This window comes from Chionomys nivalis, chromosome 8 (genome assembly GCF_950005125.1).
Source record: "Chionomys nivalis chromosome 8, mChiNiv1.1, whole genome shotgun sequence".
Classification (NCBI taxonomy): Eukaryota; Metazoa; Chordata; class Mammalia; order Rodentia; family Cricetidae; genus Chionomys; species Chionomys nivalis.
Window position 1 is genome coordinate 33389618 of NC_080093.1, and position 16865 is coordinate 33406482.

At 41.7% G+C, this 16865-nt stretch overlaps 1 protein-coding gene across 2 annotated transcripts in view; it reads right to left on the reverse strand.

Annotated features, from left to right (window-relative positions):
* Positions 1-16865, reverse strand: part of Dock8 (dedicator of cytokinesis 8) — a 196684-nt gene that overhangs the window by 129084 nt on the left and 50735 nt on the right. For both annotated transcript variants that reach the window (XM_057777797.1, XM_057777798.1), the window contains 2 exons: positions 12382-12557; positions 7758-7829 (listed from right to left, as the gene is read on the reverse strand). In XM_057777797.1, coding sequence (XP_057633780.1) covers positions 7758-7829; positions 12382-12557 — 248 coding nt within the window. The remainder of the gene's footprint in view (positions 1-7757; positions 7830-12381; positions 12558-16865) is intronic.

The window sequence follows — 16865 nt, forward strand, 5'->3', positions numbered from 1 at the left end:
CATGCGACGTCAATGAATGCACTGTAAATCCAGATACTTCATAAATCAATAGAATTCAATGTCTTCTAATATCTCCAGTATGGCAGAACTACATTGTTTTCTAGGAGAAATGTCCTTAGCTATCAGAAACAAGGATAGAGCTCTGAAAAGAGCCCATTTTAGTATTCCTCTTTGTAGGATGCTTCAAAGTTCTGAGGGAGAATCTACTGTCATGATTAAACTTGTGACGCCCTCCGTCTCCAGGTCTTTAGAAAGTCCCCTTACTAAGTATATTGCTAAAGCTATGGTCTAAAATATGAGACAGATATTTGCTTGTTAAGTTTCATTCATTCTTTCATTCAACAAATGTTTATAGTTTAATTCTCTTGAGAATAAGATACCAAGAAGAATTCATAAGAATTATAGCTGAGAGCTGGACCTGCCCTCAGAGAAGTCATTCTACTGAAAAAGATTTCATAGTTAACAGCAAAGACGTTTTAGACAGGTAGCTAGAACTCAATGAACAGTGACAAAAGCTTCAGGAGAAATGTCAACAAGGTGTTTTACAAACTCACAGAAGGAGGTGACAATTGCTAGTCATACCGGCAAAGGCTTTGTAGAAGCCTTTGACTAGAGCCTCCGCACAGCGGGTCTGGAACAGGCCGTGGTGATGTGCACAGTCAGGTTACTGCTTGTTACCACGTAGGCTGATGAGCCTGCCTTGCTCTCCATGCTTTAAGAAAGCAGAGCACCTTGACAGTCAGCACAACAAATGTGTGTCATAATCAGCAATTATTGATCGAGGAGACATTTTTATGGTGTTTTGGGAGTAACTGAATTATATGCACTGATGTGTTCAATTTTTAATTGTTTACCAGTTCACTGGGAGTAAAAATGGAGCAATAAAATAGATGATACCCTATTCCTTGATATCCCCACTCTCCTTGAGCATGACCTTCTGCTAGAATCGCCTTAATCACTCAGGATGAAAGACAAATTCCAGGGACTTTTATGATGCTGCCCGTAACACCCATGAAATGTTTCACTGTCACTGTGGATCATACACCAAAAATAAATCACACGTAAACATGTTTAATCACTGGAGAGTTTGACTCACCACCAAGACATGGAAAACATTCTGAAGTTAATCACCCCAGCTTCATTTAGAGAAAATTACTGGGAAAATGGTGCTTAAGACCCTTACTATCCCCCAAAGGATGCTATCAAACACAAATCCACACAAAATTATGAAGGTATTGCGAAAATTAGATAAGAAATGAACAAAGAACCCACCCCAAATTATCAGTTCTATGCCTATTTTCAAAACACTTAAAACAAAAAGGACTGAAAATGTGTTAGCCTTGGCTTAACTGTAGACATGAAACACAGAAAGAGATCTATTCAAGGAATCTCCCAGTTTCAGAATCACAGGCAAAAATTTCAAGTAAAGAAATTTTTTTTTTCTGGGCTTGTGAGGTGGATCAGTAAGTAAATGTGCTTGAGGCTAAACCTGATCACCCTTCAATACGCAGGCCCTAAGTCTTCACCTTGTAGGAAGGGGCTGCCTCCTACAAGCTGCTCTGACTGACTTCTATATGTGTACACATATGCGTAAAAAGCAGAGAAATGTGAATATTTTCTCCAAAAGGAGATCATGCACTATACATAATTCAACCTTTCCCTACTGAGCAATAAAAACAAGTCTGGGCCTCACTTTTGTCTTTCACAGCAGACTCTGCATCTGATTTAAACAGGACAACGACAGAACTTGATGGCAAATGCCCTACAGAATGATGGGAGTGGGAGGGAATGCTGGCGGCCGTTACCCCACACCTCTGCCCATTAAGTGGAATCCAAAGTCATTATCGCAGAGAACAAGGGCATAAAAGTCTGTCTCCAGATATTACAGAGAAATGTAATAGCAGTCAGGAGATAATTGAGGAATAAAGGAGCTAACTAAATCAGTGCTTGACTGCATGGTTTTGGATGACAAAGACATGTCCATGGAAGGCAAAGTGGCTTCATTAAGATCATACCTCTGGAGAAAGCGGGCTGCCACCCATGCCCAAAGTGTAGTAAAATATATGGTGTAGAGTTTAAAGGTTATTCCCTTGACACACTAATTGAAGTGTCTATCATGATATTTCATTTTTATACATATCATAAACAATAATGTTTACTTGATTTTTACTAATGAGATCTTTAAAATCCCATTTCACTCACAATAGTAAAATATGGGTGTATGTATGCATATATATATGTATGTATGTATGTATATTGAAGTTTGTATTTTATGAGTATGTGTGATTTTGCTTGCATTATGTCTGTGTACCATGTGTGTAACTGGTGTCTTCAGGGACCAGAAGAGATCATCAGATTCTGGAACAAGAGTTACAGATGACAGTTGGAATGTTGCAAGTCCACAAATCCAATTACACTTTTTCTTGGGCTATCTTTAGCCCCCTAATAGCCATTCCTTGCTGGCATCTGTGTTGGGACAGACATCCTGGGAATCATAAATAAACGTTTGGAATCTAACTTAGCAGTCACTAGATTCCATCAATCTAAAAGTCAAGAACGCAATCAGAGAGCATCTGAGACACGTAGAGAGATTCCCCCCACCCCATCATGCTTTAACTTACACTCTGATGCCTCCACCAATGTTATTTTTAAAACGCTTTGGCTGATAAATCTTTGTTCTGTTACTTAAAAACTGCTTCCGTGTTGGAACATTATATTTGGTGAGATCTAAATGTATGTTCCATGACCACGATCACTTATATTTGTTCCAGAATAAACCATGCCTTTTACTCCTTGAGGCAAGAGCTGTTTCCTTTGGTCACAGCAGAGCTCCTCCATGCTCTCTGCTTCACTTCCTGCCCTGACTTCTTTCAGTGATGTCTGTTGATAAGGCCATGGAAGCCAAATGCCTCCTTCTCCACAGGTTGATTTTTGGTCAGTGTTCTATCGCAGCAGCAGAAAGCAAACTCAGTCCTGATCCATTCTATAAAATAGTTCCACAGCAAAAATAAAAAGATAGACCTTCTCCATTTTATACTCCTGTCCATCACTTGTGATATGCAGTTACTGTGGTGGCTTGAACAAGAATGGTCTCCCATAGGCTCATGTGTTTGAATACTTGGTCCCCAGTTGGTGGAACAGTTTGGGAAGGATCGGGAGGTGTGGTCTTGTTGGAGAAGGTGTGTCACTGAGGGTAGGGGGAAAGCTCTGAGGTTTCAAAAACCTGGGCCATTCCTAGTGTTCTCTCTCTGCCTCCTGCTTGAGGACCAAGCTGTGAGCTCTCAGCTGTTCCTGCCCCCATGCCTTTCCTCTGCCACTTTGGACTCTAAGCCTTGGAACAGCAAATCCAGTTAAACATTTTCTTCTCAAGTTGCCTTGGTCATGGTGTCTTGTCACAGCAATAGAGAAATAACTAAGACAGCTATAACCCATGCCTTTAGGAGTACAGTTCTAAGTTTTAACAAATGAACACAGTTATGTAGACACTATTCCAATCAAGATACTACTCCAATCTACAAACTCTCCAAACTTTCCCACACTCTCTGTAGTCAGCTCCTTTCCCCAATGCCAGATTCTGGAAGCCACTGGCCTCTTTCCTATCTCCACAACTCTACTTTTTCTAGCATGTCATATAAATGGAATCATGCAATTCTTTCCCGACTGGCTTATTTTACTTAGCACAACGAACCTGGTAAATCCTAGTGTTGCGAGAGCAGTAGTTTAAAAGTTCCATTGCATTGCTGAGTAGTAGCCCATTGTATGAACTTACCAGAGTTAGGTTTATTATTACCCTATTGAATGCATCAGTGTTATTTGTAATGTTGGCACCTACAAATAAAAATGTTGTAAGTATTTGCATAGAAACCTTTATGTCAACACAGGTTTTCATTATTTAGTCAAATCCCTAGAGATGGGATTTTATGGTATATACTGGGGTATATATATAAATATTACCTATATATTATATATGTGTATTTAAGTTTTTAGACTAAGGGAATAAAATCCAAACACATGAATCAGTATTCAGAAAATAGGTAATAACAGCCCACAGTTGAAAATGACAACAGAATAAGACTGGAGAATTTTAACTTATTTTTATGAATGATATCCAACATTGGCAAGGAAATGGATTCAAGTGGTAGTTCTATGCTGAGCTATTCATGGAGTGAATTATCACAGCTTTTCTGGAGAACAATTTGGTAGAACTAATAAGAACATATTAGATACAAGGATTTCATTTCTACCTTTAGAAGTAGTCATAATCATGTATATAGCAGATGCTGTACTATGTTTTCTCATTAGGGAAAGGGGAGACAGTTATATATTCATCAATAGAGAAAGACAGCATAACTCATGGGACATTCCTTTCCTCTGAAGAAATCAAGGTTGGAGAGATATTTGTTGTGGGGGAGGTGTCCAGGGGAATAGGGAATGGCTATGACCATTGTATATATAAAATTATAGTGTATACAAATATATATATGTAAATATAATGTATATAAATGGATATACTTTGTGTGTATATATATGGATATACATTGTATATATAATTACCAAAGAGTAAATAAAAATGTTTTTTAAAAAGCCATGATGAAAATATAGTTGGAATTGGGTGATGAAGGGCACCTGGATTTTCCCCATGCCATTATGGGCATACACAGGCACTGAGTGATTCTTGGGAGAAGAGTATGTTGAGATTATAGTTTTCATTCTCAGCATTTCAGATTCATTTTACCAGAAAATCAAAAATAGGGGTAGAAAAATGTGCCCTTCTATAAGATACTAGTCAAAGATTGTCAGGAACTGTCAATGAGTTGAGGGTTGGAGGCTTTCCTCTGCCAACTAGCTTGTTTGGGGGAAGGGAACTGGTCCATGACATGAATGTGTTGAGAACTCAGCCAGTGGTAATCTCCATCTCAGTACACGTGACACAATATAAACAGATGTTGTTTTCATAAGAGATAAGTACATGGATAATCATTGCTTCTGAAAAAGAAATAGGACACACCAGGGAACAGGAACAGCAGCCAAGTGGCTAAAGGTCTATACCCATATTTAACCCAAAGCCATACAAATTAATGTTATGCTAAAATTAGAATTTAAACATGACACCAAAAATAAAAATCTAAAGGAAAATACCAACATGGATTTAATTACATAAATCATTCTAAATGTTAAAGTATCCTGGGTAAGGAACTTACACGGTAGAAGTGTTAAGCGTTCAGTGAGCAAAGCATTTGCTGTACAAACAAGAGGATCAGAGTTTAGACACCCACCTAAAAGCCTCAGATGGTGAAGATGGGGATTCCTTAAGCAAATCTGGGTTTGATTAAGCGGCCCTGGTTCAATGTACAAGGTGAAAAAGGAATCAAGAGAGATTCCAAGGTCAACCTTGTGCTTCCACGTGCATGTGCAGACATAACTACATACACATACACACATGTACACATGCATTCACACATACATATACCCCAAAACATGAAAAGGGAAAAAGTGATCTAAACTTATATAAAACCAAATAGCATAATATAGTTGCACAAATATTTTTAAGTAGTACACCAAGGAAAAAATTACCAGTGGCCAACGAATACATGGGAGAAAAAAAAGTCCAACCTGATAAGCAAATAGAATGTCAAAAATATCAATGCTTTCACAAAATGGAAATGTTTATGTGATATTTTATAATTTCTAAAATTCAATATATAATTCATGCATATTAAATCATTGATCTATTAAGTCTTAAATTTGTTCATATACCTTAGGCACAGAAATTATAGTTTTTTCCCCAGAGAAAAAAATAATAACTGTGCACAGGGTTTTAGTGAGAAGGACATTGCGCACTGTAAGCACAAAAACACAAAACAAAATGAGGATTCACCTAAACATTAAAACTGACTGGATAAACTGTGATATACAGGTATTGTGCAATCGTTAATTACTGTGATCAGGAAGAATCACTAAAAGTAAAGATAGGGAATCCTCGTTCCTGTGAATTGATAATGCAGGCTAAAAATAGTACTGGAGTCCAATTTAGTATTTCTATAAACACATACTACAAAGAAATTTGATTCAAGACCTATATTATCATCATCAATCATGGTTACCTACACAGAATGAAATTCATTGATTTTTGGGTTTGTTTCTCTATAGTTTCTAAAGTTTCTAAACTCCCTGTCATGAACATTCTAAAGTCTTTTTTAAAAAAATAAAATGAAATTTGTGGAAGACAGAAAAAAAGTTTTCCAAGAGTCTGTGCTACCAAGAGGAGGGAGCAAGCACAGTGTTTCCAATAGAAAATAAATCTGAAAGCCAAATTTAGCCCAGTAGACTTTCTGTTTATTGTTCCCTCTTGGATTTTTTTTAGAACTTTAAAGACCCAGAAAAGTGCCCCAATTATACCGTTTTGAAGCTTGAGAACAATTTGTTCTGACTCTCACTTATTAACTGCAATGCATAATCTTATTTGCCCGCTGGCAAACTTGGTTTTCCACTTGTGTTAGAACGGAAGACAGATTGACTAGCAGCTTTATGTAATTACTTCCTATAAGTGATTCTTTATCCTCTTCAGTTACTGGAATCAGTATGCATGCTGGCCTTACCAAAAACAGAAAACAAAACGAAACAAAACAAAAAAACCCAAAACAACAACAACAACAAAGAACAACAACAAAATCAGATTCAAGGGCACACTCAGAGGAGCTGGATAAAACCGAATCCCAAATCCCAAGCATCCTTTATTATTTGTCCCTGAGAACAGTAACTCTTGCTAGAGTAGGGAAAGGGGAGGCTACCTTTTGCAAATTGATTATGTCTCAGAGGCTTTCTGATAAGTATCTAATGGAGTGGGCTTCACGCACAGGCCCATGCGTATGCATACACATGCACACACAGCAGGGATTCCTGTGGTCCAGCTCTTCTTACATGACTGTGCTGTGAAGGCCATTGTTTGGGGATAGAAGCCTCAGGAAAAAAAATGTCATAAAATGTTTGATTAACCCTTAAAAATACTCTCCTGATGGGAAGACTAGCAATTAATTTATTTCGGGGTCACAAATTCTAAAGACATCTTCGAAGTTGAGGTCAAGTCTCAATTCACTAACTATCTTTTATCTAGGAGTTCATCAAAATAAAAAAGAAACAAAAAGATGCATTTCTTTCTTATTATTTTGGTGAGACAGGGTCTTGTCATGCTGCTCAAGCTGGCTTTACACTTGTAGGTTCAAAGTAGCCTTCTGCCTCAGCCTCCAGAGTAGTTGTAACTGGCTAATAGGCAATCCTATTCTTCATGTTTAGAATGTGATTTTCTTCCTAACTGAATAGATAAAGAGACTGTAGTATATTAGTACAATGAAACTTCTTTTTCTGAAGCCACAGGAGACAAGATGAAGGAAGGTGAAATCAAAGACCATGAAGAAGACAGGTATGGACCAATGAGGGTGTGGGCAGAAACAGGTAGAGCACCTGGATTTTTAGGGCAGCAAAACCTTTTCGTTTGATGATGCAAGGGCAGAAGCATTTTGTTATGCATTTGTGAAAACACATCAAATACATAGCTCAAAAACTGATCCTAGCACTGGCGATGTAGCCCAGTGTACCCAGCATGAGGGGGAGTTTGGGAAATCTCAGGGCTTTCTGTTCAGTTTTTCTGCAACCCGAAAAAACCTCCAAAAAGTCATTGAAAAGCAAAAAAACACTAGCAATGTAAAATTTACATTTATATAAATTAACATTTATATATAAAGAGAAAATAAACTTACTTCCGGTTCACAATCAGCCATTCTCGAACATAGGTCTGAACACAGTCCCTGACATGAGGATCCAGTTCAACTCTAATTAGGTGAAAAATAAGATAAAACAAGTTATTACTGAACAAGTGTGATAAAATCAAGGGACAAAACATCACTTCAAATATGTATCAATAAGAATGCTAGGGATGTTCTTGCCCATTCATTTCAAGTGTATGAAGTATTATGAAGTATTCCCAAGGCAATGACATTTGTCCTTTGATGAAACAAATATGTGGGCATTTTATGCTCTGTGAGTTTGTTATAGAGAATTGCTAAACTACATCTACGCCTGAAGGCAATAAGGCATAAGTAGGGAGCTATAATTAAACACCAAACAAGAAAAATAAGTTCAAATGGTTATTTCTAACAGAAAAAAATTGTTTGCTCTTCTGTAATTTTGTTAGGGCACGCGGCTTTCCATTCAGGAAGCCAAGAACAGCTGTCTTAGGCTTTGGTGACTCCGCAGACACAGGCATGGATTCCTGTCATACCTGCTGAGAAGTGTGCCATTAGGGACATTCTCCATGTGTTTCACAGTCAGAAATCAGAAGTAATGACAGTCGCAATGCTTTTGGGATTGTTAGTAATACATTAGTACTAAATAGGTCTAAAATCTGTAAGTTGTTTTTTTTTTTTTTTCCTTGGTTTTTCGAGACAGGGTTTCTCTGTAGCTTTGGTGCCCGTCCTGGAACTAGCTCTTGTAGACCAGGCTGGCCTCGAACTCCCAGAGATCCGCCTGCCTCTGCCTCCCGAGTGCTGGGATTAAAGGCGTGCGCCACCACCGCCCGGCCTTGTAAGCTTTTTTATATAAATATTTTTTGAGATTATAATAGGATATACCATTTCCCCCTTTCCCTGTCCTCCTTCCGAACCCTCCCATGTTCTTATTCAAATCCATGGCCTCTTTTTCTTTTCTTTTCTTTTTTTCTTTTTTGGTTTTTTCGAGACAGGGTTTCTCTGTAGCTTTTGGTTCCTGTCCTGGAACTAGCTCTTGTAGACCAGGCTGGCCTCGAACTCACAGAGATCCGCCTGCCTCTGCCTCCCGAGTGCTGGGATTAAAGGTGTGCGCCGCCACCACCCGGCTCCTCTTTTTCTTTAGTTGTTGTTATACCTACAAATGTATATGTATGCACACATACATATACACATCCACAAATACAACCGTCTCAGTCCATATAATGTTACTTAAATGTGTATGTTTTCAGGGCTAACCATTTGGTATTGGAAAGGCAATAAGTGTGTTCTTCCCTGGGAAAGATTATTTCTCTGGCTCTCAGCATTCCATACCTGGCTATAGTTCTTTGTCTGGGTAAAGGTCTCTGAGCTTTTACCCCTTCCAGGTTATACTACAAGTCTTAATTTTGCATTTGTAAAACAGGGATGCTATCATTTGGATCTTGAGTGTCTTCCTAAGGACCACATGTTAAAGTCTTAGTCCCTGGCATGACACAATAGAGAAGTGGCAAATTCTTCAGGATGTGGGGTCGTATGAAAGGTATTGATCACTGGACACTGCCCTTGGGGGAGACTGTGGGACACTGCTTTCTTCCTCTCTGCCTTTTTCACCTGGCCATGAAGTGGTCACAAATTACTTCTCTTGTGTTATCATCTCTCACCATAATACTCTGCCTCTATAGGACCAAAGCAAAGCCATCAACCAGCCAGGGGCTGAAATCTCCCAAACCATAAGCCAAACTAAGTGCTTCTTCATTTTAGTTGATTCATCACAGAAAAGGGAAACCAGCTAACACAGGGAACAGAACAGAACTGAACTGTGGACTACCTATCAGTACAAGACCAAATTCTACAAACGTTAGATATGAGATCTCTTGGCCATGATTGCTCAAATCCCAGCTCCATTCCACACTGACTCCATAATCTTATGGCAGTCATTCAGTCCTCTGTGTCTCAATTTCCTCATAAGCAAGTGGTGAGAATAAGAGCATCCTCTCTAGAGAATCATGATGAAGACGTGATGCTAGCGTGCAAAGTGCCTGGAAGAGGAAGTAAGAACCCTGTGCTAATTGAGACTTAGCTGACATTTGCCGTGCACCGGGTGCATGTATGGATCCAACAGTCCAGGCACTGCTGTTATTCTTGTGCAAAGAATGAAGTGGTAAGAATATTAATCCAAGTAAGAGACCAAGTAAGCTGAGCTGGGACCTTCAGGACCCTGGCTCATGACAACTACAGATCACGACTCAATGCAAGATCTGAGTGCGGCACAGGGTCTTACCCTCGTGGTGACCAGAATGCCCTCCCTTGCCTGTCTTGCTTATGCGGAAGACTTTGGCAACAGCTGAGACAGGACAGACTGACTTACAGTCATCAGAAAGGTAACACATTCACTAGATGTCATAGCAACAAAACTGTGTCTCACTCACAGAATGGCTCTGGGAAAGACTGCCTTCTTTATCAAAGTTTAAAAAGTCCTCCTTCCTGGAAGCGTCCTGGGTTTCATACCAGTTCTTCCACGCATCTGGTCACTTTTTTTTTTTTTTTTTTTTTTTGGTTTTTCGAGACAGGGTTTCTCTGTGGTTTTGGAGCCTGTCCTGGAACTAGCTCTGTAGACCAGGCTGGTCTCGAACTCACAGAGATCCGCCTGCCTCTGCCTCCCAAGTGCTGGGATTAAAGGCGTGCGCCACCACCGCCCGGCATCTGGTCACATTTTAAGGCAACTAACTGGAAATATTCACACAGATAAATAATGTGACTCTAGCAAAGGTGAAGAAGTGTTGTCACTATGGAAACCACCCCTGAAAAAAGGGCCTGATGCTGAGGAAAGGTTTCCCAGTGAGGACAGAGATCTGGGTTTGGGGAAATGAGTGTTTCCTACACAGAATAGAGCTGAGCACATGGTTAGCTTGCTATGTTAAGCAAACTGACCCGAGAGCAGAACGAAGGGACTTCCCACAGCCCAGTTGTCTGGTCACCTTCAACCATGCAGAAACGTAACCTAACACAAAGGTGCCTCAGAGCAACGCGGGCAGATGTCATGTTTTGACATCTCACTCCTGGGGCTTTTGGGGGAAAATGAGAATACTAAAAACGTTCAAGGGGATGCGAATCTTAATTTTGATTTTAAAAGGATGGAAAATAAAATTTAGTTAGAATCTCCAAAAAGCCAGGGGTATTCACTCTGCGGCTGCTTATGTTTGGTTCAGATGTGAGTCCATGGTTGCCCGCGCCATGCTCAGCAACTCGGCTCTAAATAGCTGTGTGAGTATTTGCTTTATGGTGCCTCTGCTGTGTTTCCCCCTCACAAAACTTCAGCAAAGGAAGGGTGTTTCCCTTCTTCATCTTTTTTCCTCAGGACACAACAGATGTTCAATAAGCATGCCTGGGAACTTAGGTTACTAACTCCATCAAGGCCTTCGTATGGAAGCAAATAAAATGCCTTTACAAGCCTTTTACATTCATTTATCTTATGTCTCTGTGTGTGTGTGCACATGTGCACGCATGTTTCTATGTGGCAAAGAGAGGAGAGCTTGAGCGAGTCAGCTCTGCGAACAGAGCTCAAGTTATCAGGACGGCAGCCGAGGGTCTTAACCTGCTGAGCTGTCTTACTGGCCCAGAAAATGCTTTCTGTAGAGACCTTTCAATACTCATAAGACTCTTGACATTCTGCAAGTAGAGACCACAAGGCTTCTTGAGGTCACAGAACTAGCCTATGGTCACTAAGCAGGAGCCCAGCAGTACAGTTCCAAGGCCTGTCATTTTGGCTTCTTTTGGACTATCCCATCCCATCCCACTGCATCCTTTTGAACTGTGTCTTAGTTCAGACAAGGCTTTCCAAAGCCTTTGGCAAAACCAACTTAGAAACAATGTACAGCTGCCTACCATGCCCGAGGCCCTCTGCTAGGTCCTCAGTACCACGAAACAACAAAACAAACTGCCTACATCTAGGTTGCAACACTGTATTTCCTTTGTGTTTTCAGTGGATTGAGGAGTTTTGTTCCTTTAAGTGTGTGTGTGTGTGTGCTCTGATGAGTCTGTGTGTATGTGTATACACGTGGAGGCCATAAGTAGATGTTGGATGTCTTCTTCACCCTTAGTTTTTGAGGGAGGATCTCTCAGTGACCCAGGAGCTCACTAACTGGCTAGACTGGCTAGCCAGCAAGCCCCAGGGATACATTCCGCCTTGCTTGCACTAGAGTCGCAAGGGAATGTCACCATGCCTGGCTTCTTCTGTGGATGCCAGGGATCTGAACTAAAGTCCTTTGGTTTATGTGGCAAGCACATTACCATGTGAGCCATCTCCTCAGGCCCTAAAATATTTTTTTTTAATGAAAAAAGTTCATTAACTTCTTGTCACACTAGGGATCAAATCCAAGACCCTGCACATGCTACACAAGCATTTCACCACTGGCCTACAGCCCATCCCCACCCCAACCCAAACCTTGCTTTTTTTCAAGAGTACTTCAAAGCTGAGTCTTTGGCCCACACCTGTGATCCTGGCACTTGGGAGGCAGGAGAGTTGCAACTTTGAGTTTAGCTTAGGCTACCCAGTGAGACTCTATCTCAAGAAATAAGAAGGAAAAAGAGGTTCAGAATCAACACCCTTCCACTCTCATATTTTAAGAAAATAATTTACCCTTCCTCTGGCAGAGAGGGCTGCAAAGTCCTACATTCCTTGGGTGTGAACGCCACATGCAAGTCGTCATCGGTGAGGTCCCCCAGCTCCTTGGCCAGTTCCACATCCAAGCTGTTTAAGTGGGTCATCACAACTCCTTCAAAGTCCACCGGCTCCACGGGCTCATAAAGCTGAGGCTGGAGGGAGAGGGAGAGAAGAGGGCCGTTCCCACCAGGCTTCCTTGGTGGAGTGCACAGACACACAGGCACGCAGTAGTGGATAGAGCGCACAGCCCTACCCGCCCCTTCCACTCAGAGGTTCACTTTTAGCCTAAATGCTGGAGAAGCTGTCAAACTGCCGTGGTGACAGGAGAGGGAAGGAAAGGCAGTAGCGGAGTCAAGTCACAACACGACGAGTAATTAAAATCACACCCTAAGGCAGAATTTTTCTCCGCTTAATTGCAGCCCGATGAGGAATCCTGAGGAGATCCAAAATGAGATCACGGGCTTGGAGGAATTTTTGTAATTTCTCCTGCAAAAGCTCTCTGAGGCCATGTTTTGTTTACCCAAACACAGGGAAAAACGAGAAAGCAGGCAATTTTCCAGAAACTCAGGCACACACACACGGCGCTCCTCTGGCTGTGTGCTCAGACACAGTGTTTCCCTTGGCCCTAGAAGGGAAACGTCTATATACTGCTCAAAGCCAGTACTTTAGACACAATCCCAGCTGACAAGGAGCCAGGCTTGCGGCTAAAGCCCTCTAGGGCTGAGACTTCCAAACACTACTGCTTGGGAAGAAACTCACTGGACTCTGAAGCTTGGTAAGCAAACCGTGAATGTCTGCTGAGGAGAGCTCTCCTGTCTTTGTTTCATTCTCCCACTGAGGGTAACAGGGAATACAAGAGAGGATAGAAACTCGGGGTAACTGAAACAATGCTGCTCTTTAATTGAAAGTATCAAGAATTGGCAACATTTTACCAGTCCCCTACGGCATGTAAAGATCCAGGAGCCACTGCCTGAAGGGACACTTAGATCAAGGAGATTGGCACAAGAATAACAATAGTCACAGAGTAGAGGCTGCAGCTCTCTGAAGCGTTCTCTCTGGAAGACTGTGTGGAGTCGCCAGCCAGGGAACACTACTCTCCTTTACCCCCAGAGCATCACAGAACAAAAGCTCCAGATTCCTCACTTGTGCTAAGGGAGGGCAGGCCTGAAGGAAGGGCTGACCAAACTGGTTTTTCATCCCCTTGAGTCTACATACCAGCAGGCTTTCAGCTGGGGTAGAAGAACAGCAGCTGCTGAAGAGGCAAAGGGCAAAAAGTTTCCAGAATGTAACTATGGCTTTCACCTTTCCCACCTTTCCCTTTCCTTTGTCTCTCCCACCTTTGCTGTCCTGGTAGTAATAGAGACAGGAATAACTTACACTGGAGAGAGAAGATAGAGCTGCCTTTGGTGGCTATTCTTAGCTGTCAGCTTGACTACATCTGGAACCAGCTAAAACCCAAGGAGCTGTGTATACCTGTGAGGGGTTTTCCTTGATTGGTTCATTTGAGACAGGAAGATACACCCTAAATCCAGATCCTTTGGTGTGATATGACCCACCCTAAATCTGGGCCACACCTTGTAATGTCAGCCCACATAAAAGGACATGGAAGAAGGAAGCGCTTCCTTTTTAACCTGCTTGCTCTCCAGCAAGTTCATCTGTCCTGAAGCTCAGGCATTCCTCTGCTGGTATTAGAACCTACTTCATTGGTATCCCAAAGACCAGCTGAGAGGCCAACCTTGTGGGCTGAACAACTGCTGGATTCTTGGCCTTTCTGTCCAAACACAGTCATTGCTCACTGTCAGCAGGAAGAAATGAAGCCAGGGCAGAGGCTTACAGGATGGAGCTTAGTAACTGCAAGCAAACAGCTCCCCTTGATCATCAGTTGGCAAGAAGACAGGAAGGTCTCCCCTGGTTCTGACCTGAAGTCAGCTGAGGAAGGGGCCACAGTACTCATGAGGGGCCTTTCCAAATCAGTCTTACTAGAACCCATAGAAATATACTGGGTTAGTTATCCTCATTTTCAGATGATGTAATAATTCACCATTGATGACAAGGCTAGGAAGTAGCATGTTTGGAATTCAAATATAGTCAGGCTGTATTCTTAACAACTATAATCTTGATTGTTTTCTCTTATAGGCCTTCCAAAGAACCAGTATTTTGTAAGATAACTAAAATATAAGAGAAATAGTTAAGTGGGCATCAGAACAGGTTAAAAAAAATAACATTTACAACTACCTATAAATTCTGCTCAGAACTTCTCGTGGGATTGAATGCTCAGAAGTATATTATGAGCAACTCAAGCACTGGTAATGAAATGCACCTAAAAATCATTGTGAAACATAGTTGAACCTGGTGAATGAGCACTGAGCACTGGGAAGTCGAAGTCTCGAAGCAAAACATATCTGTGTAAAACTGTCAGAGAGAAAAGATTACATGCCGGGCGGTGGTGGCGCACGCCTTTAATCCCAGCACTTGGGAGGCAGAGGCAGGCGGATCTCTGTGAGTTCGAGACCAGCCTGGTCTACAAGAGCTAGTTCCAGGACAGGCTCCAAAACCACAGAGAAACCCTGTCTCGAAAAACCAAAAAAAAAAAAGAAAGAAAGAAAAGATTACAGTCTGGCTAAAATAAAACACTTGCCATGCTCCTGAAACTCAAAGCCATGAAAGTGAAAACTCAGTACCTGTGATAGGACAGATGGTCCAAAGATCAGGAGCAGACAATGTCTGCCCCATCATCTGGCAATTACTCAGACAGAGGTCCCGGCAGACCACCCCACCTAAAATAGTATCTCATCTGTACCATTATTCACTTTGCTTGTTTCATTCTTCATAACCCCTCCTCCCCTCATTCACTTATTTGTTTACACCCACCTCCTATTCTAAAACTCTCCACAAGAACAAAGGTGGGTTCTTTGCTGCATTAATGACTGCTGGCCATAGCTCTTGGAGATGTTCCTGGTACAGAGAAAAACCCAATAAACATTTCCTCAATGAATGAAAAATACAGTCACCACTCGACATTTAGCAAACAAAGCTAAAGGCAGAAAGTTTCCTCTCCTTTCAGTGATTTCAAAATATTTTGTGACCTACAATAAACTTGCTTTCCTGTCTCCCCCAACGGAAATCTTGCCACTGTAGATGTGGAGGTGGCATTATGACCATCAATCTGTTTTTTAGTAAATCAAATGTGTGTGTGCACATGGCACAAGTTGGTGTACACACATGTGAAGGCCAGAGGTCAGCCTGAGGTTTTCCTCAGGAGTCATTGACCTTGTTTTTGGATGCAGGAGCTCTCTCTGGGACACGCGGCTATTAGAGGGGGCTGGTTAGCCAGTAAGCCCTGGGGATGCTCCTGTCCTCTACCTTCCCAGCGCCGGGATTATAAGTAGGTGCCACCACACCTAGCTTTTTATGTGGGTTCTGGGGATTGAAGTCGGGTCCTCATGCTTGAGTGTTAAGCACGGTTCACACTGGGCCATCTCCCTGGCTTGTTCTGATCCCTGTTTACAGCAACCATAACAAAGTGCCAGCTCTGCATGCAGAATGCTTGTGTTTTTATCCTCTACCGTGAATGCACGTGGAAGCTACACGGGAGCACTTCATTTTCCATCATGTCCCTCCGGTACAACCAACAACACAGAACAGCTAACTCTGGAAAAAATTAAGTGACAAAGATAAACAGAATCAGAGGCACAAAGGAGGTTCAGAGCGAAGACGTCAGAGCTCAAGCTATGCTTAGCTGGCAAAGAAAAAGGGTGCTGTGTTTCACAGAAACCAATGTGCACACAGGAAGGAATGCGTCTCAGTCAGGCATGAGACTTCTTAAAAACATGAATGTTAAACATACAAACAAGTCCTGTAGTCATGGTGCTCAGGTGCATGCCCAGGGTGTGGCTTTTTACATCCTTGACTTCATGCAGAACTATCAGCTATCATTTCACTTCAGACTTTTCTATTACTGTTTTTAGAAATAGTATATTTTTTCTCCATAAAAATGTACTCAAGAATATTAATCACCACACAAGTTACAGATCCAAAACCTCTCTTCTATGCACCTATTATACCTTCTACGTTTAATAACCAGAGAAAAGGTTTAACATTTTACAGTTTTAATGCAAGCATCAGGTGTGAAGTTGTTTGCTTATGTAGACTGTTGGCACCAGATCTTTGGTTAACTTGTTGTTCCCACAACAGTGGCAGCAGAGAAGGCCAAAGCTGGTGGGCATCTCGGCCAGAACATGGGATGGCCAGAGGCCATCTCTCTAGCTCTGTCCTCAAAGGCAGACCCAACCCACCACTGTGTCTGGGAATCACATTGTAAATGATAGCTCTCCTTCATATTAAAACATGCAAGACGGAAAAGAAGTTTACTGGGATGGAGAGATGGCTCAGTGGGGAAAGCAGCTTGTCCTCAAGCCCAGTGACTTAAGTTCAACCCCCAGGATCCATGTAGCAGGAGG